This window comes from Apteryx mantelli, chromosome 14 (genome assembly GCF_036417845.1).
Source record: "Apteryx mantelli isolate bAptMan1 chromosome 14, bAptMan1.hap1, whole genome shotgun sequence".
Taxonomy (NCBI): Eukaryota; Metazoa; Chordata; class Aves; order Apterygiformes; family Apterygidae; genus Apteryx; species Apteryx mantelli.
The window spans coordinates 13,125,579-13,150,078 of record NC_089991.1 but is presented as its reverse complement, the minus strand read 5'-3'; the positions used below and the strand labels follow the sequence as shown (position 1 = coordinate 13,150,078).

Genomic DNA, 24,500 nt, shown 5'->3' with positions numbered 1-24,500 from the left:
ATGGGATATGAAGGGTGGGTGCTGCTGGGCTGGTGTGGGTGGCAGGACTGGGAGACACAGGTCCCAGGGCGCTTCCTCACAGCAATGGTGCATGGAGGAGCGGGGAGGGAGGGCAGAGTGGCCTGAGCTGTTGTGGCCACAGGCAGCAGCTCTCCAGCACCCAAAGCAACATGGCTGTTGTCCCCGGAGGGACCAGCTCCTCCACATGCCCAGGTGGCCACAACCCTGCTGCAAACTCCTCATCCATCTGAATCCTGGGACCAACATCCCTGTCCATGTTCCCCAGGGTGGGCTGGCTTTAGGTACCCCCAGGTGACCTCACCTTTGGGTCTCAGTGTGATGGACTGAGCTTCTCTCTGCTCCACAAGGGCTCATAGCACCTGCTGCCACAGACCAGGGCTGTGGGGAGCTGCAGTGGCTGTCCCTGTCCTGTCCAAGCTCCAAGCTGCAGCAGGGACTGCAGGGGTCTCATGGCCCCACGGTGGTGTGCTGGGTTTCCAGCTGACTGCCAGGTTCCTGGCACCTGGGTGCACACAACCCGGGCCCCCTAGGCAGCAGATCATGGGATCTGGAGCACACAGAGTGGACTTTGCTGCGTGGTAATGAAGAAGTCCTAAAAGCCCCGTGTGGATGTGAAGGACTGCAGCACCCATTTCCAGAGTCCCGGGAGCTCAGACGGGGAAGGACTGGGGCAGTGGTGGGGGAAGGTGCATGGGTCCCAGCCATTCCTGGCTGAGTACCTCTGTTACCCCATGCACCAGCACGAGTATCCCATGGTATGGCATTTCTGCCAGGCTGGGGTCCCTTTTGGCGACTGCTGCGAGTCCTTCAGGGTGCCATGCTCAAGGGACCTGTGCTGTTATTGCGTGGGCTGATGGCCCAGGAGCCCCAGGCTCTGAGCTGTGCTACAGTTGTGGTGGGAGCGTCTTCACCTGAGCAGATGGGTCCTTCCTGATACACTTTGAGATCTACGGGTCCTCCAGATGCAAAGTGTCACCCACGCCTCCTCTGGCCTGGTGTGAAGTCAAAAGTCAAAGAGTTTGTCAGTCCCTGCGGTTTCTGCACCTCAAATAATTTAAGTGTCAAAGCTGGGACAGCCTCGCTGCATGTCCCTGCTGGGGAGGCTGCTGGAGTAACCTGATGCGTGTCAAATAGTGGAAGTTGCACAAAAAAACTGTTTTCCTCTCTTACAGATGTCGGTTTGGATTTCCCTGCTCTCTGTTTTGAAGACACTTTCCAGCAGAAAGCAGGTGCCGGCCAACTCAGGAGGGCTCCAGCCTTCGCTGCTGCCTCTCCACTGCAGACCTCACAGCCTTGGGAGTGGGCAGCACACTGGGGGCCGGCGTGTACCTCTTGGCAGGGGAAGTAGCTAAGATCAGCTCCGGCCCAAGTATCGTTATTTCTTTCCTGATTGCAGCTGCAGTGCCTGTTCTGACAGGGCTGTGCTATACTGAATTCGGGGCCCACGTACCCCTCACCAGGTCAGCTTATCTCTACAGCTATGTGACAGTCCACGAGCTGTGGACGTTCATTGCCGGGTGGAACCTGTTACTGTCCTATGTCATTGGTATAAGGTGCCTCGATGCCTCCTGGTTTTCTTGGCAACTGCGTGTCATTCCCAGGAAAAAGATTTTTCCTTTCTCCTTTCTGGTGGAGAGTGCAGGGAGGAGAGGGAAGAAAAACTGCAGTGGGACAGAGGCTGCTGACTTTGTAAATTGCACTCCCCTACTGAAAATTTTGCCAAAAAAGGAAAGGGGGGGGGAAAGTTGTTCACACCTTTAGCCTTATTCTGCTTTTGTTCTTTCTGATGCTCAGGCTTTTCCCTTAGCTTTTTGGGAAGTGTTGCTTGGAAACCTCTGGTTTATATCCTGCAAACTTGGTTTTCTCTTGCTGGAAAGTCTCAACAGCTTCTGAGAGGGAGGGAAGGAGGAGGGAGGACTGTGAGGGGGAGAATGGAAAAGGGGAATGGAAAATTGTTCTTAAAGAAAATCTTGGTGAGGCAAACAAATGCTGCCATTTCTGAGGAGGTGCTTGCCCATGTATTTTGACCATATCTGACAGAGTGTCGGATGGACATGCCAGATCAGGGAAGAGCCAGCCAGATGTGCTGGGAACTGCAGAGGGGAGCGACCTGGGGAGGGTGGCCGACTCTAGCGTGTGCATCCTCGTTGGCCTTTTGCCCTTGGCCACTGGCATCTTCCCCAGCTGCCCTCCTCTCCTGAGGTACAGCCAGCGTTGCCCGGGCCTGAAGCATGACCTTTGATGAGCTCCTTGGCAAGAAGATGGGGAAGTTTTTGGGTGCCCACGTGGTCATGAGCTTGGTGGGGCTGGCAGAGCACCCAGGTGCCTTTGCCACCAGCCTGGTGGTCCTGCTGGCTGGTATGATGCTCCCTGACCTGCTCCTCTAGATGGCACTGATCATCCCTGAGGCTTTGCTGTGCCTTCCCTGAGCAAGGAAAGGGCAATGAAAGGGACTTTGGGAATTATTACAGAGAATTCTCCACCAAGGAAGGCCTTGTGGTTTATCCTTGCCTTACTTGCCCTTTTCTTTCATGCAAACCCTTCTGACCCCGCCACCGTCCCCCCATTTCCAACACCCAGTAAAGTCTACCCCGAGCCTGGCGCTGTCCCAGGGAAATGACCAGTTTTGTGCTGTTGCTCCCCAGTGCTGCTTTCCTTTGGAGTGAAAGAATCCACTGCGGTCAGCAAAGGCTTCACAACTTTCAACATGCTTGTGCTGCTCTTTGTCACCGTGAGTGGCTTCATCAAAGGTGACCTGAGGAACTGAAAGCTCAGCAAGGACGACCTGCTGCAGGCAGCTTCCCCTGGGGCCAGGTACAAGGGGGGAACCACTCTCCCCATGCTTTCAGAGGAGGACAGGGGATGGTTGAGTGATCCTCCTAATGCTTTATCCCAGGAAACCCTGCTTCTTCCTTATCCATGCCCTGTTGACAATGCACCAAAGAGCCCAAGTCCTGATCCCAGAGGAGCAAGAAGGTTAGATGGGGCTGGTCAACCTGGCCCCATCCCAGGACCCCTTTGTACTGACCAACATCCTCCTCCTCCTCCTTTCAGGAACCAGTCTGTGGCTGCCAATGGAACCAGTGGCTTTGGGATGGGAGACTTCACGCCCTACAGTTTCACTGGGACCTTGGCTGGAGCTGCTACCTGTTTCTGTGCTTTTGTTGGATTTGACTGCATTGCTACCATGGGTAAGCAAGGCAGGGAGAGATGTCAGTGTGTGCTTCCTCTGCAGGGTGGGAAACCGCAACAGTGATTCTCCCCATGGCCACAGGAGCTGGTATGAAGCCAAGCTGGGAATCAGCACACTGCCGGCTGTGCCACTGTTGCTGTCTTCCAGCCTCCATGCTCAGAGGAGGAATGGCGTGAGCCCATGTGGGCTAATCCTAAAGCAAAGACTGTCCCTGTTTCCATAAGCCCTCAAGCCCAGGAGGTCTAGTGGTCCTTGCTAGAAAGTCTCTCTGCTCTAGCCAGGGGATGTAGGATACATTCTCACACTTGAGCTGGGCTCTTAGCATGGCATGGACACTAAATAAGCATGTTTTTACAGCCAAACTTGTCCTCCCCAGGGGAAGAACTGAAGAACCCCCAGAGATCTATCCCCCAGGGGATTGTCATCTCCCTCCTCATCTGCTTCCTGGCAGGTCTCAGCCACCCTCACCCTGATGGTGCCCTATCACCTCCTGGACACAATGAGCCCACTTCCAGCAGCTTTTGAATATGTTGGCTGGGCAGCACAAAATACGCGATGGCTCTGGGGTCACTGTGTGCCCTGACTACCAGGTAAGGGAGTCCCTGATGTCAACAGATGTCAGAGCAATGTTTCATTGATGCTGACAAAAAAATCCCCCTTTCAAGAATCCCCCATTCAATTCCTTCTCACTGCCTTGTTCAACCAAAATCACTCAGTCCTGTCCTTGCAAATCTTTGTTGCTCCCATCTGGCCCCTTCCTGAACAAGGATGGCAACTGGACCCCGTTGGCATGCTGCTTTTAGCCCGAAGTCTTGGGAAGTGGTCAGGCATTTGGTGGCACCATGACCACAGCTGACAGGCTGCCAGGAGCAGGCTGGGGTGTCTCAGCACACAGGTCTCCTGGTAACATGTGGACACCACTTCCCAGACACTGTTTCTTGTCCCATTGGGAGGGAGGCGAAGGCCATGTCTACATGGTCTTGAGAAGGTCACACTTGGCAGAGATGAACAGGAGCTCCCTTGGCACCTGAGGAGGAGCAAAAGGCAGGATGCATCTTCTGGGCTTTACCCTTTCTCTCACCCATCTCCTCCCTCCTCTGCAGCCTTCTGGGCTCCATGTTCCCCATGCCACAGATCCAATATGCTATGGATTGCAATGGGCTCCTTTTCAGACCTCTGGCCAAAGTTAGTGGCCTTCAGTGCCCAGTGGTGGCAACACTGGTGTCTGGAGGAGTGACAGGTAGGTGAGCTATTGCAATAGCCATTAGCCTTGAGCAGAGCTTGGTGAATGTCTTCTTTTGGCAGGACAATGCCAACCCCTTAAGGCACAGTCTGCCCATGCTGCTAAATCGGCAGTGATTCCTTCATCCCTTGACAATGCTTTTGCCAATAGCTGTTTGAGTGTTATATCTCCAGTATAAAATACTTCTGAATGTAAAACCCGCAGAGGAAACCAAGCGGGACTGGAGAATCCTGAGTTAAGATGGTGGGAACTTCCTTTAAAGAAGAGAAAGGCAGAGACACAGGATGTGGCAGAGTGAAAATGTGCCCATGCAGCCGTGCAGGGCTGTGGGTGGGAGACCATTTAGCCTCCCTGGTAGGACTGGACACTGGAGCAGTCTCTCAGCTGTTTGGGGAGGAGGTGGCAGGATGCTTTGCACGAGTGACTGAAGCATTACCAGCTGAAAGAGATGTTCGAGTCCTGTTGCTGCTGGTGTTACAAAGAGACCTGGGGGTGTAGAGGGAGAGCAAGGGTGAGGTGGGCAGAAAGCAGCAGAGTGCCACCAGCTGTTCCAGGAGACCAAAAGGGCTGCTTCTGTCTACAGCTATCCTGGCCCTCCTTGTTGACATGATGTCCATCGGTATACTGCTGGCCTACTCTCTGGTGGCTGGCTGTGTGCTTCTCAGGGAAGCTGCTGGGCAGGCCTGAGGAGGGCAGGGGGTGGGGGTTAGTGAGCTCTTGGTGCTGACCACACCAGGAGCAAGGCACTGGCCTTGGTTCACCTTCAGCACCAGAGGGGTGAGTTGCCTCCCAGCATCGCTTTGCAGATCCTGCTTTTTAAGGGCTGCTGGGAAGACAGGAGGAATGCAGCTCCCAGGCACCAAGCAGAGTGGCATGTTTCACATGGCTTGATGTCAACTGTCTCTTCCTCAGGTATCAACCTGAACCTGGCACTCCAGGACACTTCTGATGGAAAGGTCCCAGCTGTACAGCTCTGGTGTGTCTGTCTCATCCACCCACCCCTGCATCCAACTCCTCATTCCTCCCAAATGGTGGTCTGTGCTCTGACGCTTGTAAATATGCCTGTGAGCAATGTGCCTTAAGTGGAGCTAGCAGCCAACCCAGGGGGACCAATAGAGAGCGTCTCTGGTGTAGTCAGGCCTGGCGGTAGCATGGGTTGGCAGGTTCATGCTTGCTGAAAATGAACTGCAGGCAGGGCCTGCCTAGCTCCCTCCTGCCCTCTCCTGACAGCCACGCAACTGATTGCACTGGCATGGGCCTCTACACCTCTCACTCAGTTGACATCTAATACTGGGTAGAAAAGAGTTAAATTCTCTGTGACAAACCATTTGGCTCGAGTCCTGGCCCCTGCTTGTCCTGCTGTCACTCCCACATGCAACAGTGGCCTTGAGTCTGCACTGAGGAGTGGAGGAGGTTCAGCCCAGGAGTGGCCGGTCCCCTAACATGCTGCCTGTGGTCTGTCCCCAGGCGTGCTGGTCTGTGCTGTGAGCACGTTGAGCACCACAGGGCAGCCGTGCCTTTGGGCAGTGGGTGCCTAGTGTGTTGCTGGCCTGGCTCTCCCTCTCCTGGGAATCCTGGGGACCATCATGCTCATCTGGAGGCAGCCGCAGAACCAGGAGAAGGCATCCTTCATGGTGAGCAAGAAGCCTGGTGCCTGGGGGGCTTCCCAAAGGAGAAGGACGTGGGGGACAGAAACAAGTGCCATATCCCTGTGGGAAGAGGGTTATATTGCATGTCATCAGGGGGATGTTTCCTCTGTGCTCTGGCAGCCAGACCTCTTCTGCATCCACATTAAACAGTGCTATTGGATGAGTCTGCTAGCTTACTGTGTTTTTCAAAGGGACCGTGAGGAATGTCTAGTTCTTCCCCTGGTGTGTCACAGGCCAGATGAAGGGACATCTCCTGAGCCCCGCACAGAGCCCAGTGCCTGATATGCAAACTGGAGCAACTTTTTGGTAAAGAGATATCTGGTCTTGATGCTCTGGGTAGGCTTCATTAGTGGTTTACTACCCTCCCTCTGAAATCCTACAGCACCTTCCTCCCAGGTGCAGGGCATGTCAGCCAAACCGTCCCTCATGAGCATCAGACTCCACAGCCAAAACTGGGAATCACAGCTCATGTCTCTCCACCTTGCTGGCCCTTCCCTCACTGGCTGCCAAGTAGCCCCAGCAGCGGAGAGCTGAGAGGGGGCTGTAGGAGCTCTGCTGGCTGGCCAGTGCCTCTTGTTGAAGGCACTGTTGCCTTGTGCCTGCTCACTCCAGGTACCTTGCTTGCCAGTCCTGCTGCTGCTCAGCATCACCATCAACAGCTACCTGATGGCTGGTCTCAGCGCAGCCACTTGGCTGTGGTGCCTTCTCTGGATGGCTCTTGGTGAGCCCCGTGAAGCTGGAGGTCCCACAGCCGCCAGAAGCCTCTTTGGGCAAAACGTGGGTGTTTCAAAAGCCCATGATGTTAGTGCTTGATGTGGAGTGGTGGTGGATGGGTGGAGAAAGAGATGCCCAGTCTTACCATAAAAGGGTGGTGAGACCACCACATGCTCCAACATGTGGTGCTAATTGTCCCCACCAAAGGACCGGAAAGGGGTGAGCTGTGGTGTTGTGCAGTATGGAGGAGAGGGAAGAAAAATCCCTGCACACTGTTCTGTTTGTTCCCAGGTTTCTTCATTTACTTTGGCTATGGGATCCGCCACAGCGCTGAGAGATGCCAGCCTGGAGGGCCGCCTCCCCAGGAAGAGTTGGGAAGCACAGCCAGGAGCATGGACCCTACTGCCCAGAGCAAACCGAGTCCTGACTGGGCAGCTGTATTAAATGGGTGCCTGAGGATCTGTGCAAAAATGCAGCACTGGCCACTGCTAACTTCTCTAATGAGTTTGACTGGTGTTTAATGACCCTCTTTGAATGTCATAGATGACTGCCCGTGTTGTCACCCCTCCAGCCAGCATGTTCTCGGGTGAGGCGTGTGGCCATCAATTGTCACTTAGGGTTAGGGAGCGCACATGTCACCTCATCAGCCTCCTCTCTATAGCTGCCATAATGTCCTCCATAGGTGTCCCATGCCCAGCTCCCCTTGTTCACATTAGCAGTGTCACAACTGTCCCAGAGGAGACGAGAGGGAAAAGAAGAAAACCTGGATAGTATTATCCTTCTTGTGGAAAAAATCCTGGATTGTGCTGCAGGGATAATAGGGAGGTTGTGGGTGAGGAAAGGCTGCCCTGTGTCCCTACAGAATGGACAGACCTAGTGGTTTTGGGGTGGATGGGAGGGATGGTCTGGTGGATGTATTCTGGGAGTGGTGGTAGTTCCCTCCATGTCCCCCTGCCATGAATATAACCCCATGGGCCCTGCGACGGGCAGTAAGAGGAGATGGGCTGGTCCCCGCGCGCCCAGCCCCCTTTGCTGGTGGCACAGGGCCATGCTCGCTGTGCTGGGGGCCTCCACCCTGCTGCAGAGGGAGCCCCTCATCTGGGGGCAGAGAGCAGAGGTCCCTTGGGCCGAAGGACGCTGTCGGCCCCCGCCCTTGGAGAGCAGGGTACAGCCTAGAGCAAACCGGCGGGGCTGTTTTCTTTTGCATTTGGGCCTGAATGGCCCCATTCACCTCCCCGGGAGGGACCTGAACCCTTGTGGCCAGCCCTTACGAAAGGAATTTTGTTTGGAGAGGAAAAGAGTCAAGCACTTGATATATATATTTTTTCTTCTCCTTTGAAACCTCTCCCTTGCATCCGCTGCTTCATCCCTGTCCCCGTGCTCACCTCCTCCCTCTGGCCCCCTCAGCTGCTTGTGGCAGAGCTGAGCAGACCTTTCTCTCGCTGCGAAGCTGCAGGCGCTGGGACCCTCGCCATCCTTGCTGCGCCACCTCTGTAGCCCAACCTTGCTTTAGAGGGGTAAGGGGGGCTTGACCTGCCTGTCCTGCCATGAACGCCAAGGCCTGGGCTGTGCTGGGCTGTTGCCTTCTCCTCCTTATTGCAGGTAAGTTCTCCTTTCTGCACCCTTGTTCCTCCTCAGTCCCCAGCCCGTCCCAGCACTCCCCTTTCCCCTTTTTCCGGGGCCGGGCACATTTCGCTGGCCCCATGCAAGTCATGCCTTCGTGGGGTGCCAGGACACTGTGCCGGCTGCTTAACCCTGCCATGCCAGGGACCGCTGCTGTGCAGGGGCTTGCTCCGCACCTTTGGCCATGTCCTGCCCCCGGACACCTTGGCTGGCACTTGTGCGGCGAGGAAGAGCGGAGCGGGGCTAGTGGTGCCAGTCGGGATGGGGGGAGCTGGGTGAGGAAAGGACCGTCTCCCTCCCCACACCGGCCCAGATGCTTCCTCAGCCAAACCGGAGGCATTTCTCCTGCTCTCTGCAACCCCCGGCAGCCACGTGGCATAGCGACAAGGAAACCGAACCACTCGCTGTGCAAGTGTGACCCAGAGATGCAGCGCAGAGAGCGGGACCTTGTGCCCTCCTGCGCCAGCACTCGGACCCAGGCGACTCGCCCTGCCGCCTTCGTCTCCCTTTGCCCAGCAGTTCTGCCTGCTGCCCCCTTTAATTACGACTGCACAGGAAGTTACAGGGACAACAGCAGTGCCAGGTCCTTGCCCCGCGACCTCTGATTTTGTGCTACAGTGCTCGGTGTGTGCATTCGGCCCTCGGCCAGGGCAGACCAGCTCCTGTGCAGGCGAGCCGGGAGCAGCCCTGGCAGCTTCCAGGCTGCCGCTGCGGCCCGTGAGGCCGCAGCGCGTGGCGTGCAGCCCAGGGCATGCAACCCCCGGTGTGCGACCTGCCGTGGGCCCCCCCGGTGCACGCACGGCTGCGGTGCAGCGCAGGAGGCTGCCTCAGCCTTCGCCCCTTGGCGTGGCTGCGGGGCTGGAGGTGGGATAAGTGGCGTGGTGCCTCTGCAGGAGCCACAGCTGCCTCCTTCTCAGGCCTCCCAAATCCGTGCACGGTCTCGCTCTTCCTCTGTTCTACGGGTGGGCACAAATTTTGCAAACTCAGCTGGAACCTTTGTCTCCTTGGTCGCCCTCGGAGCGGCGTGACTGTTTGACCTGGGGTAACTCTCCTCCTCTTTGTCCCCAGCTGAGTGTCACAAGAAGGGAAAGCCCCCCAAATCCACAGGAAAGAAGGCCGCGAAGGAGCCCAGAGGTGGCGAGCTGAAGCCTCTGCAGGCAGCAGGCCGCCTGCCTGCGCAGGCGCTGCCCCGGCACCAGCCAACGGCGCAGCCCCCGGTGAAGGCGGCAGGGCCCCCCGTGCTGCTCCGGGTGCTGGGGCCGGGGCGCTTCCAGGCGGTGGCCGAGGCCCTGGCGCTGCGGGCGGGCGACACGCTGGAGCTGCGGTGCCGCGGGAGGGCCGTGCGCTGGAGCCACCCTGCCCACCTGGAGGACGAGGAGCGGCCGCGGCTGAGGTGCGTGGCGCTGGCAGGGGCTGATCCAGTCTCCCGGCTCCCTGGGCCCTGCGCAGCCCAGAAGTGGGGGGGCCCCCATCCGGCTCCCACTGTCCCCAGAGCCCTGGGAGGTTGCGCCCTGGGGTGACTTTGAGCTCGGTCTGATACAGCTGCCCCCCCCCCGCCGTGCTCCCTAATTTGAGCAGAGCTGTGTACTCCATCCATCACCCCTCTGGCTTTCCCCACACTGAAGGGGGCTCACAAATACCCAGATTTTGGGGCAATAACTGCATTCCCCAGCCCATGAACGAGACCGTCCCACGGTTACCAAGTGTTTCCCGCCCTGGGTGAGTTGCTGCCTGTCCGGCCACGATGAGGCCCTTCACCTCGGGCACCCCGGCCGAGCCAGCCCATGCCCGCTCTCTTCCAGGATCAAGCACTTTGAGAAGTACAGCCAGATGCAGGTGGTGAACGCCACGGCTGCAGACACCGGCCAGTACAGCTGCTGGTCCTTCCAGTGCCTTGACACCCGGTGCCAAGATGGAGAAGACAGGACGGGCAAAACCTTCATCTTCTTCGCAGGTCAGACACCTGCCTTGGGCTCCCCACAGGCCTGGCTGGCATTCGCCTCCATGCGGGGGAGACCCAGGGCATGTCACCCGAGAAGCCCAGCTAGGTGTGCGGGAGATGCTCTGCCCTCTCGTTAGCGTGACGAGCTGCGGAGCCCCTGGCTCTGGGTTTCTCGGCACTGGGGAGTGGGGGAACTAGGGCTTTGCTGTCTCTCTACGGCCTTGCAGTAGGTTTTACTTGCTCCTTGCAGAGCCTCCCCGATCTGGGAGGTGCCAAGCAAAGACCCTGTGCCCTTATACAGCTCTGCGGGGCACTGAGGGTGTGTGTGCTCTTATGGAGGTGGGCATGGCCGGGCAGGACTGGGTCAGGCAGCACTGGGACCAGCAGGAGCACAGGGAGCTTGGCTGGAAACTCGTGCCCTCACCGAGGGCTTTGGGGCTACCTGGGGGCAGCAGGTTGGTGAGCAAGGGGCATGTTTCCTCTGGGGTGCTGGAAGGGCTCACCACTCCGAGGAAGGCTCCCAGTCTCGGTGACCTCCCCCCAGACCCCCAGGAGCTCTTCATCCCCACGGAGAATTACTACGAGGTGCTCCAGCTGCGTGCCAACCGCCCCACGCTGCTGCCGTGCCAGGTGACCAGCCCGCTGGCCCGGGTGACACTGCACCGCGAGTTCCCTCCTGAGGAGGTGCCTGTGGATGGTGTCAACATCTCCTATGATGTCCAGAGGGGCTTCATGATCCACCGCTCCCAGCCCTCATATGCGGGCTCACTCTTCTGCATAGCCAGCCTGGATGGAGTGAGGCAGATCTCCACGAAGTACATGCTCATCTATATTAACTGTGAGTGGCCCGGCTTAGCAGGAGGTCACCGCTCGGGGTGTTCAGCTGGTGGGCTGCAGGCATCCGCCCCTGCCAGCTGTAAGTCTGGCCTAGAGTTTCCCTTATTAATAGGACTTGCTGGGTTTTGCTAAATAGCTGTGGGGACGTGAGGTGGGAGACAGGCTGCATCTAGCCCCCGGGAAGGCACAACTCTTCTCACGCAGTTGACCATGGCATGGGTTTGCGCTTTGCGAAAGAGGGTGTTTAACCTGAGCCGCATAGTGCTGATTTGGGACAGATGGGGAGGGCTGAACACCTGGAAATGCCTGTTGCTGCCTCTGTGCTCCTCTGGCAACACCTTGTCTGCCTCTGCTGGCAAAGAGCCTCTCGCGGAGCAGGGCCGTCCTGTGCAGGAGCCGTTCCTCCCAGCCCCCTGACAACGCGTGATGTGACACTCATAGCCAACCTGTATCTCTAGCATGGGCACCCAAATCTCTCAGTAAAACACCTGATCCCGTGGTCAGGCACAGGGCAAGCAAGTCCGCATGGGCAAGCAGGTCCGCATGGGCTAGCAGGGCTGTTGGCAGGGGCTAGGCCAGGTCATGCAACCCAGGCAGGCAATGAGGCCACCGCGCTCATCTTGGCTGCTGTCTCTTGCCACTGAACATGCTGAAATCAGGCTATTTCATGTGTTGCCCCCTTCCCTTCCCTTCCCTTCCCACCTCCCTCTGGCCCTGCAGACCCCTCCTCTCCCCCCAAACCTACAGTGAGAGCCTCAGCCACTGCTGTGCAGCCAGGGGAGAGCTTCAACGTGACATGCACCGTCCTTGGAGAGCCGGAGGCGAGCATCACATTCACCTGGGCATATCCCAGGCAGCAGGTAAGAGCGGCTGCTGGGTCAGCCCCTCTGTGCTCTGCATTACTTGGGGCAGGGGGTTAGCAGGTCCCTGCCACAGAGGGCTGGCTGGAGCGAGCCCGGGGCAGAAGAGCACCCCAGCTCCTGGCCCCGCACGCCCAGCCCTAGCAGAGGGCATCGGGAGGAGAGTGAGCCCTGTGCTCGCCGGGGTCTGCTTTCCTGGCTGCCTTTTTGCAGCTGATGGAGGCATTTTCCCAACAAGGATCAGCACAAAGGACGGAAATAACTGCAGTGTTGGCCCCGATAGCTCAGCAACACAGGGCAGGGCAGGACGGCGCTGGGAAGGGAGCCCACTGAAACACATATGCAACAGGAAAGAGGGAAGGAGGCAGGAAAAATGGGAAGCACCCTGGGCTCCTCCGGACACACCTGCAAGACCCTTCTCTGGGGCTCGCTCGTGCCTGAGCTGTGCCGCAGAGGCGGCAGCGTTACCACCGGGGTGCCCACGCCCTCGCACGCTCCCAACCCTCCCCTTCTTCTCCCGCCCGCAGCTGGGGCGCCCGCCCTACGTGCGGGAGCGCGCGGCCCTGCGGCGCCAGGGCGGGCAGGTGCGCCAGGAGGCCGAGAGCACCCTCTACGTGGACGAGGCCCGCGCCGGCACCCAAGGGCTTTACACCTGCCAGGCCCAGACCCTGGAAGGCGCCGGGTCCACCTCTACCCGTGTCCGCGTCCTCCCGGCCCCCGCCGGCGCCTAGCCCAGGGCGCAGCCTCCCCGCCATCACCCCCGGCCTGCTTGCGAGGAGAGGCCGGGATGCTCGGTCCAGTCCGGGATGGGGGCAAAATAGCTCCTTTGCTGCCTTTTGCATTCCTGCTGCTTTTTTTCATGCAGTAAAATAAGTGGTTTATTCAGTGGCTCCCTGACTGTTTTCCCAGACCAGCCTCCTCCAAGCATCGGTTCCCCCCAAAAATGCTGACACTGGATTCTTTAGGCTGCTGCTTTTACAGTTGTAATTGGTACAGCCTGTAGCACATCGGCCTGGTGCATGCACACACACACACACACACACACACACACACACACACGTACACACATACACCTCCCCACCCCGGCTAAACCCACCCGGGGTGGGGGGACAGGCCAGCGACAGCCACTGGAGCAGTTGCTGTCCCACCACACGCATGCACCCAGCGGAAAGTGCTTGTGTGCATCCAGCCGTTGTCCCACAGCTCTCCGGTCCCCCTCGTCCCCGCTGCTGGGCCAGCAGCATCTCCCCGCGACGGGGACGTGGGCAGGGAGGGACGCGACCCGCCGGCGGTCACCGCCGAAGCCTGCTCCCCTGCAGGAGGACGCTCTGCGCCCTGAACACGCCTCCGAGCGTGCAGCCCCTGCCCAGCTTTGCGGGGGAAGATGGGGCCGGCGGGGCTTCTGCACGTCGCTGAGCGGGCGCATCCCGGGCTGTGGGAGCAATCCCTGGGAGCAGGTTACAGGAGGGGGGTGGAGGGGAGCAGTGCAAGCCTTGCCTGCTCCCCCTCTTCCCCAAGGACCACGGCAGGTCCCAGGCAGGGGAAACTCTTGGTTTCACTGTGAAAAGGGCAGGAGCAGCACTTTTCTGAGCAATGACCAGAGCCAACCCGGGCGTTGTCGGCTCAGGGGGGCCAGAGCAGGGGAGCAGAGAGCCAGGACACCTCTCTGCACTGTTACCTCCCATCTCCAGCAGGGCTTCTCCGGCGGGGAACGGCACAGCTACCGCCTTTTGCCACTTACTCTAAACACCGGGTCCCCTTGGTCAGCGCCTGCTCCCCCTCGGCTCCTTCCCGGCCTCAGGGCTGTCCTCACCTACCTGATGCTCATCCCCATCCCATCTGCCCCACGGGCAACCAGCTTGTCTGATGACCTCCTGGGAACGCTGACGCTGGTCCTGCCCAGAGCTGAGCGCCAGTTCGGATCCACCCCCCGAGGCAGCCCGGACCGTCTCAGCAGGTCCGCGGGGTTCAGCACGGAGGCAGGGATGCACAGGGCTGGCCGGAGCCGCCTGCAGCCCCGCGGCAGAGGGAGGGCACGAGCGAGGGGAAGGCAGGGTGGAAGTGTCCTGCAAAATGCTCCGTTGCCGCGGCTGAGCCGGGCTGCCCCGAGGGCTCGGCCGCCCCAAGGCACTGCCCCGGGAGCAGAGGCACGTGTGAGAGCGGCCCCGGGTCCACGTGCCCGGAGGAAGGCCCGGCAGCTCCTCCGGCGGGCCGTGGCGCCGGGCCGCAGGGCGCTACGTGGCGATGAGGGGCACCTCGGCGGAAGGGATGGGGAAGGGGGAGGCGTCCTCCCCGTTCAGCACGCGGTACAGCAGCTCCTCCTTCTCGCGGCGCGCCTGCTCCCGCAGCTGCGACTCCTTCTCCAGGGCCCCGCGGGCGGCCAGCAGCTCCTCGGACAGCTGCCTGCAGGCAAACGGCACGCGCTGCGAAGGGACGTCCCCGCGCCCTGCAAAGTGCTCGAGACGGAGCTGCTCCTACCAGCCCCCAGAGCACCCATGTGTCCCCCCCGCCACGGCCCCTTCTCCCACGGGAGATGCCACCCATGCCGGTGTCCCCCTGCCACGCCACCCCCAGGCGGCGCGCCAAGTCCCGAGGGGCCAGCCGGGGCCGGGCACTTACCTGGTCACGATCAAGTGGTTCTGGGTGCGAACGTGCAGGTCCTCGTTCTCCTGCTGCAGGGTTTTCACCTTCTCCTCCAGCAGCAAGTTCTGCTCCACCTGGCAGAGCCGGGAAGGCACGAGGGTTGGGGGGAGCCCCGGGGCGCCTGCCACCGGCTCCGCGTGCCCCCAGCTCCCCGCAGGGAAGTATGTTGGCTCACTGGGAGCGCTGGGGCTTTGCACCGAGCCTGCAGCCCCCCCGTGCTCTGGCTCCAAGGTGCCAGTGGCCAGAGGGAAGAACAAGGCTCCTTCCACCTCCGCTCCAGCTGCAATTTCTTCTGAGGATTAGGGTGGGAAGAGCTGGAAAGAGAGGAAAGCCCATCTCCAACCCCCGCTTTGAACGCACCACAGTCTCCAGGTTCAGCAGCTTCTTGTCCAGACCATGGATGTGCTCGTTTTTCATCTCGATGACGAAGTGCAGGCTCTCCAGTTCCTGCTCCCAGAACGGGCTGGGGCTCCCATGCTCCTGGGGGGCAGAGGAGAGATGCAGCAGCCCGCAGCTGGCTGGGTGCTCGGTCATCCTCTGCACGGCAGCTGGGTGACTGCCGTGAGCCAATGCTTGCAGCCAGCGCTGTTCCCCTCCCAACTTCATTTTGTACCCACAACCTACTGCGTTTTGCCGCTCGCTGCAGCCACTCATGAGCAAGGGACCCAAATGGCCCATGCAACTCCCAGACATGGGGTTTTAGCCCCCTGGCCCCAGCCCCTCCACCCTGGCATTGGGGTCCCTCAGAGCAGCACCCCTTGCTTTGGGTCAAACTGCTGGAGGCAAGAGACTTTGCTGACACCGAACCCAAAGAGGCACCCGGTCCCGTGTTTCCCTGCACCTCGATGTGTTTCTTGTAGTCTCTGCTCAAGAGTGACTCCTCCACCCGCTTCATCTTCTCCTGAAAGGACTTCAGCTGGGAATTCAAGGTGTCTATTGTCTCCTAGGGCAGCCGAAGGGGGAAAAAAAGCAGGAAAGGAGGTGTCTAGGCTTGGAATTTCCTCTCGAGCAGGTCCCTGCTTGGCTACAGGAAGACGATGCCCCGATAACCCCCAGAGCTGGAGGTCAGGTCCCTGTGGCACCCTGGGGACTGAAGCAGCCACGCAGGGGCATGGGCACCGCAGCGGAGTCAGGAGCCAGTCACTCAAGCCCTCTGCCAGCATCCCCTCGGGGACTTCCCTGCTGGTACCTGTAAGGCCTCCTGGGACCTTTGGTGGGACTCTGCCAGCAGCAGCTTCTCCTGGTCGTGTGCTCTCCGGAGCTCTGTGGGGACACACGAGCTGAGCGTCACAGGCACAAGGACACCAGAAGAGCCAGCTGGGCCTGCACCCTGTGACACCACAGAGCAACCCAGGGTGCCGCAACTGGCTGCCCACAGCCCCCACAGAGCAAGGGGGCACCAGCTCTCGGCCCACTGAAGGCACTCGCAGGGTGACTGGCGCTGGAGAACGGGCCGAGGTGCCGACACACGGGCTGGGGGAGGCGGAAAGCGGTCTCCTGAAGGGACTGCACGCACCTTGCAGGGTCCCTTCATGCTCTCTCTTCAGCGCATTGAACAGCTCGGAGAGTTGCTCCTTCAGCTCCAAGTCTTTTCCCTTTTCCACCTGGAAACCACGGAAAGGACAAACCCTAAGCATCTGATCTAGTGTAAGGGATGCTCCATCTCTCCTTTCCCCCAGGGGACAGGCTGGGTTGCTATTTTTAGCCACACTTCTCATTTCTCTGCTTATGTGAGCCAGAAGCTGACCTGGGGACACAAGGGACGGACGAGTGCTCTCATGCATGGTGCAGCCCTGCAGCGTTTTGGGCTTTCTAATGCTCCCGGCACAGCAGCCAGGGCCTGACCAACAGAGATCGGAGCCAGCATGGTCTGCGGCGGCGCATCCCATGGCACGCGGGGGCGACGGCTGAGGCACAGTGCGCGTCTGTGCCCTGCCCGCTCCAGCGCTCAGGGGAAACCACATCCGGGCACAGCAACAGGCACAGCCGCCTCGCTGCATCCCAGCCTCTGCCGCAGCCAGCAGGCCAGCACAGCTAAGCGGGATAAGGCAGGGGGCACTTATGTCACGCTTGGTTGTGCCAGGTCTGTGATAGCTGCCCGGAAAGTCCTGACCGGATGAACGACGCCCTGCTTGTGTGCTGTTCCTGAGAGCCCCGGCCCTGCTGTTTTGTCCTACCTGGATTTTAATGTCTTGGGCAAGTCTCTGGGTCTCCGCCTGGTGGACTTGTCTCAGCTTCTCCTCTTCCTCCTCGTGTCCTTGAAGGATTTTTACAATCTCTGTCCTCTGCTCCTCCGGCAGTGTGGCTTTCTCCTTCCCATCTTCAGGCAACGGAGTGGTGTTGGCTGCAATGCAAACACTGCTGAAACACGGCCGGATCCTGCAAACCTGGCTAGTTTGCTCTCCTGGGCAGCTGGCCTGCCGGCAGCTTGGTGGCCCAGCTTCAAGCCCTCTCTGTCCTGTCCCTACTGGACAAATACCACCCCTCTCCCCACCCACCACGGGCACAAATTAGCACTAATTGGGATGACTTTGGCAGGCTCAAAGGGAACGTAGCCCAGTGCCTCGTTAGGCCTCCTGCTTTGGGGATGACCCGTCTACCCAGGATAATGGGATGCAACCTGGCCACGGCCAGGTTGAAGTTTGAGTCATCATCCCAGCGTCCTCCTGGCTACTGGTACTAACTGCTGCCCTGTGGGGTCAATTTTACTGCTTTTAAAGATGCAATAGTGCCAAGAAAGCATGGGGGGGAAAGCCACAAACGTTCTTCTCACCATTCGCTGCCTTCAAGGCCGTCAGCTCCCGGGAAGCTGTTCCCTTCAGCTGCTGGGGTTTCAGTCGTCTCTGGAAGAGAGAAAGGAGGATGGGAGGCCTGGTCCCGTGCCATGCAGAGATGGAAAAATCACTGCTGATAGTTGCAGCCAGGGGGACACACGGGTGGATACATGCAGCTTGCAGGCAAGCTCGAAGCTTGCACCCCGCTGTTTCACATCTCCCCTCTCAGCCGGGCTGCTGGCCCCCGTTGCTGAGGGGTCGAGGTAGGATGCTTTGCCCGCGCAGTGGTACCAGCCTCCTTTCCCAGCCTCTGGAAGGCCTGTGAAATACGGAGGATGCTTGCAAACCCATCCGACAGGGTGCCGGCACAAGATGGGCTCAGGCAGTAAAACTGCTGGGGATGGAGAGCAGGGAGCAGTTCCAGGGCTCTGGCTATGGCGCATCCTTTCCACCCTCCTCCCACTGTCCTGGGATGTTCGGGGCCAGCTGGGCCCCAGGCGCTTTGCAACACCCATGAACACACAAATGTGCCGGCGCTTTACATAGCCTGGCCTCGAGGTAGCCTGTGCCGGAGCCCGGACCCCAGGCAGGAACAGGAATGAAAAATCACAACAAATGAGCGGCGATCACAGTCAAAGCACCGCCTCGCGACTCCTCAAGGGCTCGGGCAGCCGGCGGGCGCAGGGCGAGCGGTGACGTGAGGAGCGCAGGAATGCGGCGCGGGAGCCCCGCCGCCCACCACGGCCCTCTCACACTTTCCATCGCCGCCGCGGGGCGCGGGGGGGTGACACAGCCCAGAGCTGCCTTCAGCAGCGCGGCTCGGCGGGCCTCCTTCCAGCCCCTGGATGGGCTTAATTTAGTTACGGCGGGGGGAGGAGGAAAACAAAAAAAAAAGAGAGAGAGACAGATGCATTTTTATCTGTTGCTGGAGGATAAAAGCAAAGCTCGCTTGCTCTTGCAGCTCTGTCTTGCCGGCGCGGGGGCAAATCCAGCCCTCACCGCCCATCAGCGCCCGGGGCTCCGGGCAGGGGTGCGGACGTGCCGTGGGCGACGGGGTGCACCTGCAGGCACGGCGCCGCGCTCCGGCCCTAATAAACCACCCCGAGACACCCGGGGGGGGACGGCCCGGGGGTCCCAGGCTGCCGAGGGCCACGTCGCGCTGGCTGCACCCCGCCGTGGTGCTGAGCCCCCCTCGGGCCAGCACGACGCCTGGCCAAATACAAACCGGATTAGGGAGCTTGGCTGGGGAAAAAAGAAACGCAGAGCAAACAGTCCTGCCTCCCTCCCGCCGCCAGCCTCGCGGCCCCCCTTTTCCAGCTGGATGGAAGAGGAGCTGCCAGAGAGAGTAGGAAAACTTTTAGCCTCTGCGAAAGCACAGCGTTATCTTCCCTTCTATGGCTTTAGTGGACTCGGCGCTGAACTCGGCCCCGACAGGCAGAGCGAGGAGACACGAGGCAGCCGGGACATGCCAGGTCTGCTCTCGGTGCCGACGCGGCTCGCCGTGCAAACCCAGGCACGTCCCGGGATCGCGCCGCAGCCTCAGCGGCTCTGCCCGAGAGCAGCGCGAGGGAGGGCTGTTCCCGGTGCAAAGTGCGCCGGGGGTCCCGCGTGCCTGCAGTTTCTCTCACCTGAACCCCATAACTTCAGGCTCTTCCCAGGCATTAAGAAAAGGAAATGAGAATTTCAAGGAGAAGCGGCACACATGAAGGAGCTGCTGCCAAGGACTTGCCTGTGGCCGCAGACCCCCCATGTCCGAGCCTGGTCCGTGGAAGCAGCGCAGGATGCGCGCCCGGCCCCCAGGGTGCGGGCACGGCCGGCCCCGGGCAGAGGCAGGCCCCTTTGGGACTCTCTGGCCTCATTTGCCCATCTCTACCGCAGGGAGAAAGTTTTGCATCGGAGACCAAGTTGCTCGTCATCCCGGGTAACCTCCCCACCGCCCCTGCCCAGGGCTCCCCCTGGTTTTGCCCCGCCGACTTGCATCCCTCCCCCTGTGATCACCCCATGTAACGAGCAGGTTTGCTGGGATCCGTGCCGTCCCCCATCGTCCCGGCCACAGGCTCCTTCCACCACCCTGGAAAGCAAAGGGACAGCGCAGAGCCCAGCACGAGACGGCTCCTCACCCTCCTCCACCGGTGCAGGAGTCCCTGGAGGCTTCGAGGCCAAAATCCAAGGTGCTAGAGGATGGTGTAAGCAGCAGAGTCGCAAAGGTGCCCTGGGGCTCGCGTGCTGGCCCAGTAACGCTCCCAGAGCAAGCCCAGTCCAAAACGCAGGAACGGGAAGATCTGGCACAACGTGACAGATCTAGTCCCTGCACAGCAGCCAGTGGAGGGCAGGAAAACAGTGCCCCAAAAAGGATCTGCATCCCATTTGTGGTGGGGAAAAGCCTTTTGCCCCCAAATCCCTGCTGCCCAGGAGTGCCTCCCCCTCCACTCCTGCCCCGGACAGACCCCGGTGCGGAGGGGGGCCAGGGCACGCTCTGAGCTATGGGGCTTGCTGGGAGTGGGAAGGGCCCTTGGAGCCCGTCCCCAGGCCAAGGAAGATTATTTCAGATAACCAGATCTAACTCCGAAATGACTAAAGGGAGGGAGAAGTGTGTAGGCACAAACAAATAAATCCAAATACCTTCCCCAAGGCTAAAAGCAACTGCACCCTTCCTATCTCTAGGAGCAATTAAAATGATGTCTGGAGCTAATTTGATTCCCAAGCGCTCCGTTGTCCTCTTGGATGAGAACTTCATCACCAAAGAGGATGCAACAGCCAAAATGTGGCTGAAAATTAACTGAACTACGAAGGCGCCTTAAGCTGGCGCTTCCAGGGTGACTTTGGGAAGAACCAGTTGGTCCAAACTGAAACGTCCTACAGGCACAGACCATTGGCAGCAGTATTTTTTTTTTAATGTTTCAGCATGAAAACTTCTGGATTCAGGTTTGAAGAGGCTCCTTGTGTCAAAAGTTATCTTCTAATTTTAAAAGTTTTTTTAAAAGTATCCAACTTCTTAGAATGAAATATTTCTAAAGGCCTGGAGCAAAGCTATTTATGGACCAATTAACAAGGATTTCCATCAGCGCCTGAGCTACCTCAAAACCTGTCAGTGGCTGGGAGAGCTCGTCCATGCGCCGAGCCAGCAGGCATGCGTAGAGGCAGCGGTCAGCTGCAGCCCGTGCTTTAGCTTTCTGCATGAGGTTGTTTTTACCGTATTTTTCTTCCTCTTTTCCTGTTTTACAGCTACATTAGGCAATTGAACTGTGCAACATTATCGTCAGAGAATGAAATCACAAAGAGACGGGAAACGAGCAATTAAATCCCGGCTCTGCTCCTAGGGAAGAAGTTTTGCTTTGTGGCTGGGGGGAGAAGTTCAGGATTTGGCCAATAACCCCGGTTTTGCCGTGGGACCTGCAGCAGCTGCTCACCGCCGGCACAGGTCTGCTGGGCCTGTCTGCTGCCGTCTGCTGCTGGTTTTTCTCCTGCAACAGTTGCAATACAAACTGAGTATCACCTCCTGTGCAGTTAAATCTGTACCAGGGGCTTGCAAGCTGTTAACGCCGTTGAGAAGTCTTGAGTTTTGCATTCTGACCTTTCCCTTGCTCCTGATGCTACATATAGTTCCTATATCTCCAAAATAAATTTATCCCAGCGCTGGAAGCTTTCCAACCCCTGATCCCTCAGGAAGGCATCCTGGCATCTCTCGGGACGGGAATGCGGACCGAAGACGAGCAGCGCGTCCTGCAACAGTGAGCAGCCGCGGGAGTCGGACGCAGGCGGGGGCACGGGGCGCACAGCAGGGCGCTCGCGTACGGCACCTGCCCCGGCGTCTCCTCACCTCCCGGCTCCGTGCGGAGCGAGCGGCCGGCGGCAGGAAGCACGGAGGCTGCCCGGCCGGGCGCGCGAGGAGCGCCTGGTATGCAGCCCGCCCACCCGGCCCGCTCGGCTCCCCAAGGTCACCTCCGGCGCGGTCCAGCCCCCGCAGCGCCGCAGCAGCCCCGCGCCGGACCTCTGCGCGCTCGGCTCCCCAAACCAAGCTCTGCCACCCCTCGGGTTTCGGGGCTCCCCCACCCCGCAGCAACCCAAAAGGGACCGGCTCCCTGCGTCAGTCTGTCCATCAGGACGCGGGAGGGTGACGGAGCTCGCCCTGCGCTTTTGGGATCCGGGCCCGGACACGAGGATGTGGACGGCCGCGGCTCGGTGCCCTTCTGTACCCGTTTATGGCAAAAAGGGGCTTTTCGGAGGTGCTTTCAGGATTAGCTCGCACCGTCGTCACAGCGCCGGGGCAGTTTTACGGGGTACAAGCTCTGCTACGCAGCCCCGCGCCGGGGCGAAAGAGGCAGCGTGTGGGCGAGCGCAGGAAGGGAGGCGTCCCCAGATGACAGGCTGACGTTTCCTCGTTTCAGTGAACGCGCCGCTCTCAGCACCTGGGGCCTCTCGCCTCTCGTTTTCCCCTGTCCCATGCCCCCTTCTCGAGAGCTCTCAGAGTCGCAGCCTGGCTCAGAAGCGCCTGATCTCAGGACACAACGAACACCGTATATTTTCCATGACACAGAGAAGCAGCCAAGCGTGTGAGTGCTGTAAGCAAAGACACTTGCTGGCTCTGGGACTGGAGGAGCCTCCTCCGAGCCTGCTCCCCCCGCGCCCCCCAGCAGCGCGCAGGGCCGCAGCCGCGTGCGCCCGGGGGCCGAGCTCTCAGTCCCTCCCCGTGCGAAGGGCCGCGCTTGCAAAGGGCCGTGCTCGTACCTCAGGCCCTTTTCAGCTTTCCTCCTGCCCTTGTCGCCCTCCAGCAACCAGTCACAACCCACCGATACCAAACAGCAAGTAAGCGCAGCACATCCGACTTCACAAACAACTCCGAGGCCAACGGCGGAGCACTCAGGCAGCCATCAAGTCATGAGCATGGCAGAAAATAATAATAATTAGCAGCGAATCATTTCTGGAGCCGAAAAAAGGCTTAACTCACAGAAGACTTCTTTGGTGCAGACCAACACATCGAGATCTGCCGGGGCTCAGAGTGTTCCCCCACAAAAGTGTCACCTTCGGCACAAGGGGGGGTCTCGGGGAGGATAGCACGGGTCTTGGCTTGGGGACCCCATCCCTATCCTAAGCAGTACCGGCTTTTCAGGCATGAATTATCTCCCCCGAGGTCTGCACCCCCTCTCTGTTTGGGCTTCCCAGATGTGGGGGCTTTTCCCCCTTTGCACGGAGGGGTGCAGGAGGGCAGGCGGCTGCTGACTCCTGCCGTGCCTGGTGCCCACTGCCGGAGCAGTGATGCCCACAGGGCCACACGCTGCCCGGTGCAGCCGCACTGTCCAGCCTGGCTGCTGCACTGCGCTGGGCAGGGGGACCCCCGCGGGGTGCCCCCAGCACACGGCCAGGGCCCAGCTCCCCAGTGGTGCGAGCGGGGCTCCGTGCAAACCCCAGCCCCACACAAGCCCCCATCTCACACAAACTCTGACCCCACAGAAACTCTGTCTCAAGCAAACCCGAGCCCACGCAAACCCCAGCTCCGTGCAAACCCCAACCCCATGCAAACCGGGCCCCAGGCAACCCTCGACCCCGCGCAAACTTGACCCCGCGCAAACCCTAGCTCCACGCGAAGCCGACCCCACGCAGCCGGGCCCCCCGCGGCCCGACGCCCCGCGCCCGCGGCCCCTACCCGGCTGGCGGCAGCCCGCGCCTCGGCGCCGGCGGGGCAGCAGCGCAGGGAGCTGCCCCGGCAGCCCATGGCCCGCGGCGCCGGGCGCTCAGCGGCGGGGCGCGGGGCTCCGCATCCCCCGCGGCGCCGCTTCCGCTGCGCGGCAGCGACGAGCGGCCCCGGCCGGGGCTGGCAGGAAAAAAAAAAAAAAAAAAAGTCCCCGAGCCTGCTCGCAGGCGGTGCCGGGAGAGGGTGCTCTGCGCCCCCGAGCCGCCGCCGCCGGGCAGCGCCCCCGGCCGCCGCCTGCCCGCCCCCGCGGGGCCGGCCCGGGGCCCCCTGCACCGGCGTGCACCGACCCGGGACCCCCTGCACCGGCGGGCACCGACCCGGGGCCCCCTGCACCGGCGGGCACCGACCGAGAGTCCCCTGCACCGGCGTGCACCGACCCGGGACTCCCTGCACCGGCGTGCACCGACCCGGGACTCCCTGCACCGGCGTGCACCGACCCGGGACCCTCTTGCACCGGCGTGCACCGACCCGGGACTCCCTGCACCGGCGTGCACCGACCCGGGACCCTCTTGCACCGGCGTGCACCGACCCGGGACCCCCTTGCACCGGCGTGCACCGACCCGGGACTCCCTGCACCGGCGTGCACCGACCCGGGACCCTCTTGCACCGGCGTGCACCGACCCGGGACTCCCTTGCACCGGCGTGCACCGACCCGGGGCCCCCTTGCACCGGCGTGCACCGACCGAGAGTCCCCTGCACCGGCGTGCACCGACCCGGGACCCCCTGCACCGGCGTGCACCGACCCGGGACTCCCTTGCACCGGCGTGCACCGACCCGGGACTCCCTGCACCGGCGTGCACCGACCCGGGACCCCCTTGCACCGGCGTGCACCGACCGAGAGTCCCCTGCACCGGCGTGCACCGACCCGGGACCCACTTGCACCGGCGTGCACCGACCCGGGACCCTCTTGCACCGGCGTGCACCGACCCGGGACCCCCTTGCACCGGCGTGCACCGACCGAGAGTCCCCTGCACCGGCGTGCACCGACCCGGGACCCCCTGCACCGGCGTGCACCGACCGAGAGTCCCCTGCACCGGCGTGCACCGACCCGGGACCCCCTGCACCGGCGTGCACCTACCGAGAGTCCCCTGCACCGGCGTGCACCGACCCGGGACCCCCTGCACCGGCGTGCACCGACCAGGGGCCCCCTTGCACCGGCGTGCACCGACCCGGGACCCCCTTGCACCGGCGTGCACTGACCGAGAGTCCCCTGCACCGGCGTGCACCGACCCGGGACCCCCTTGCACCGGCGTGCACCGACCCGGGACCCCCTGCACCGGCGTGCACCGACCCGGGACCCCCTGCACCG

At 60.8% G+C, this 24,500-nt stretch overlaps 3 protein-coding genes across 3 annotated transcripts; 2 read left to right on the top strand and 1 right to left on the bottom strand.

The window, feature by feature from the left end:
* On the top strand, positions 1-5,144 carry LOC106493571 (cationic amino acid transporter 2-like). The gene is given in 10 exon segments (XM_067305082.1): positions 1-14; positions 1,230-1,567; positions 2,224-2,379; positions 2,667-2,835; positions 3,076-3,212; positions 3,591-3,663; positions 3,665-3,750; positions 3,753-3,804; positions 4,318-4,454; positions 5,041-5,144. Coding segments are annotated over 10 exon segments (1,266 nt in total).
* Positions 5,145-8,367: 3,223 nt separating this feature from the next.
* On the top strand, positions 8,368-12,827 carry LOC106493572 (platelet-derived growth factor receptor-like protein). The gene is made up of 6 exons (XM_067305081.1): positions 8,368-8,422; positions 9,512-9,836; positions 10,246-10,397; positions 10,930-11,223; positions 11,943-12,082; positions 12,610-12,827. The coding sequence occupies exons 1-6, from the start codon at positions 8,368-8,370 to the stop codon at positions 12,811-12,813; spliced, it is 1,170 nt and encodes a 389-aa protein (XP_067161182.1). The 3' UTR covers positions 12,814-12,827.
* Positions 12,828-12,939: 112 nt separating this feature from the next.
* CCDC69 (coiled-coil domain containing 69) lies at positions 12,940-23,254 on the bottom strand. The gene is made up of 9 exons (XM_067304876.1): positions 23,144-23,254; positions 17,499-17,568; positions 16,903-17,069; positions 16,242-16,329; positions 15,915-15,988; positions 15,567-15,668; positions 15,086-15,205; positions 14,702-14,799; positions 12,940-14,485 (listed from the first exon to the last, which is right to left on the bottom strand). Exons 1-9 carry the CDS (start codon positions 23,210-23,212, stop codon positions 14,317-14,319), a joined length of 957 nt encoding a protein of 318 aa, XP_067160977.1. The 5' UTR covers positions 23,213-23,254; the 3' UTR covers positions 12,940-14,316.
* Positions 23,255-24,500: the final 1,246 nt, after the last annotated feature.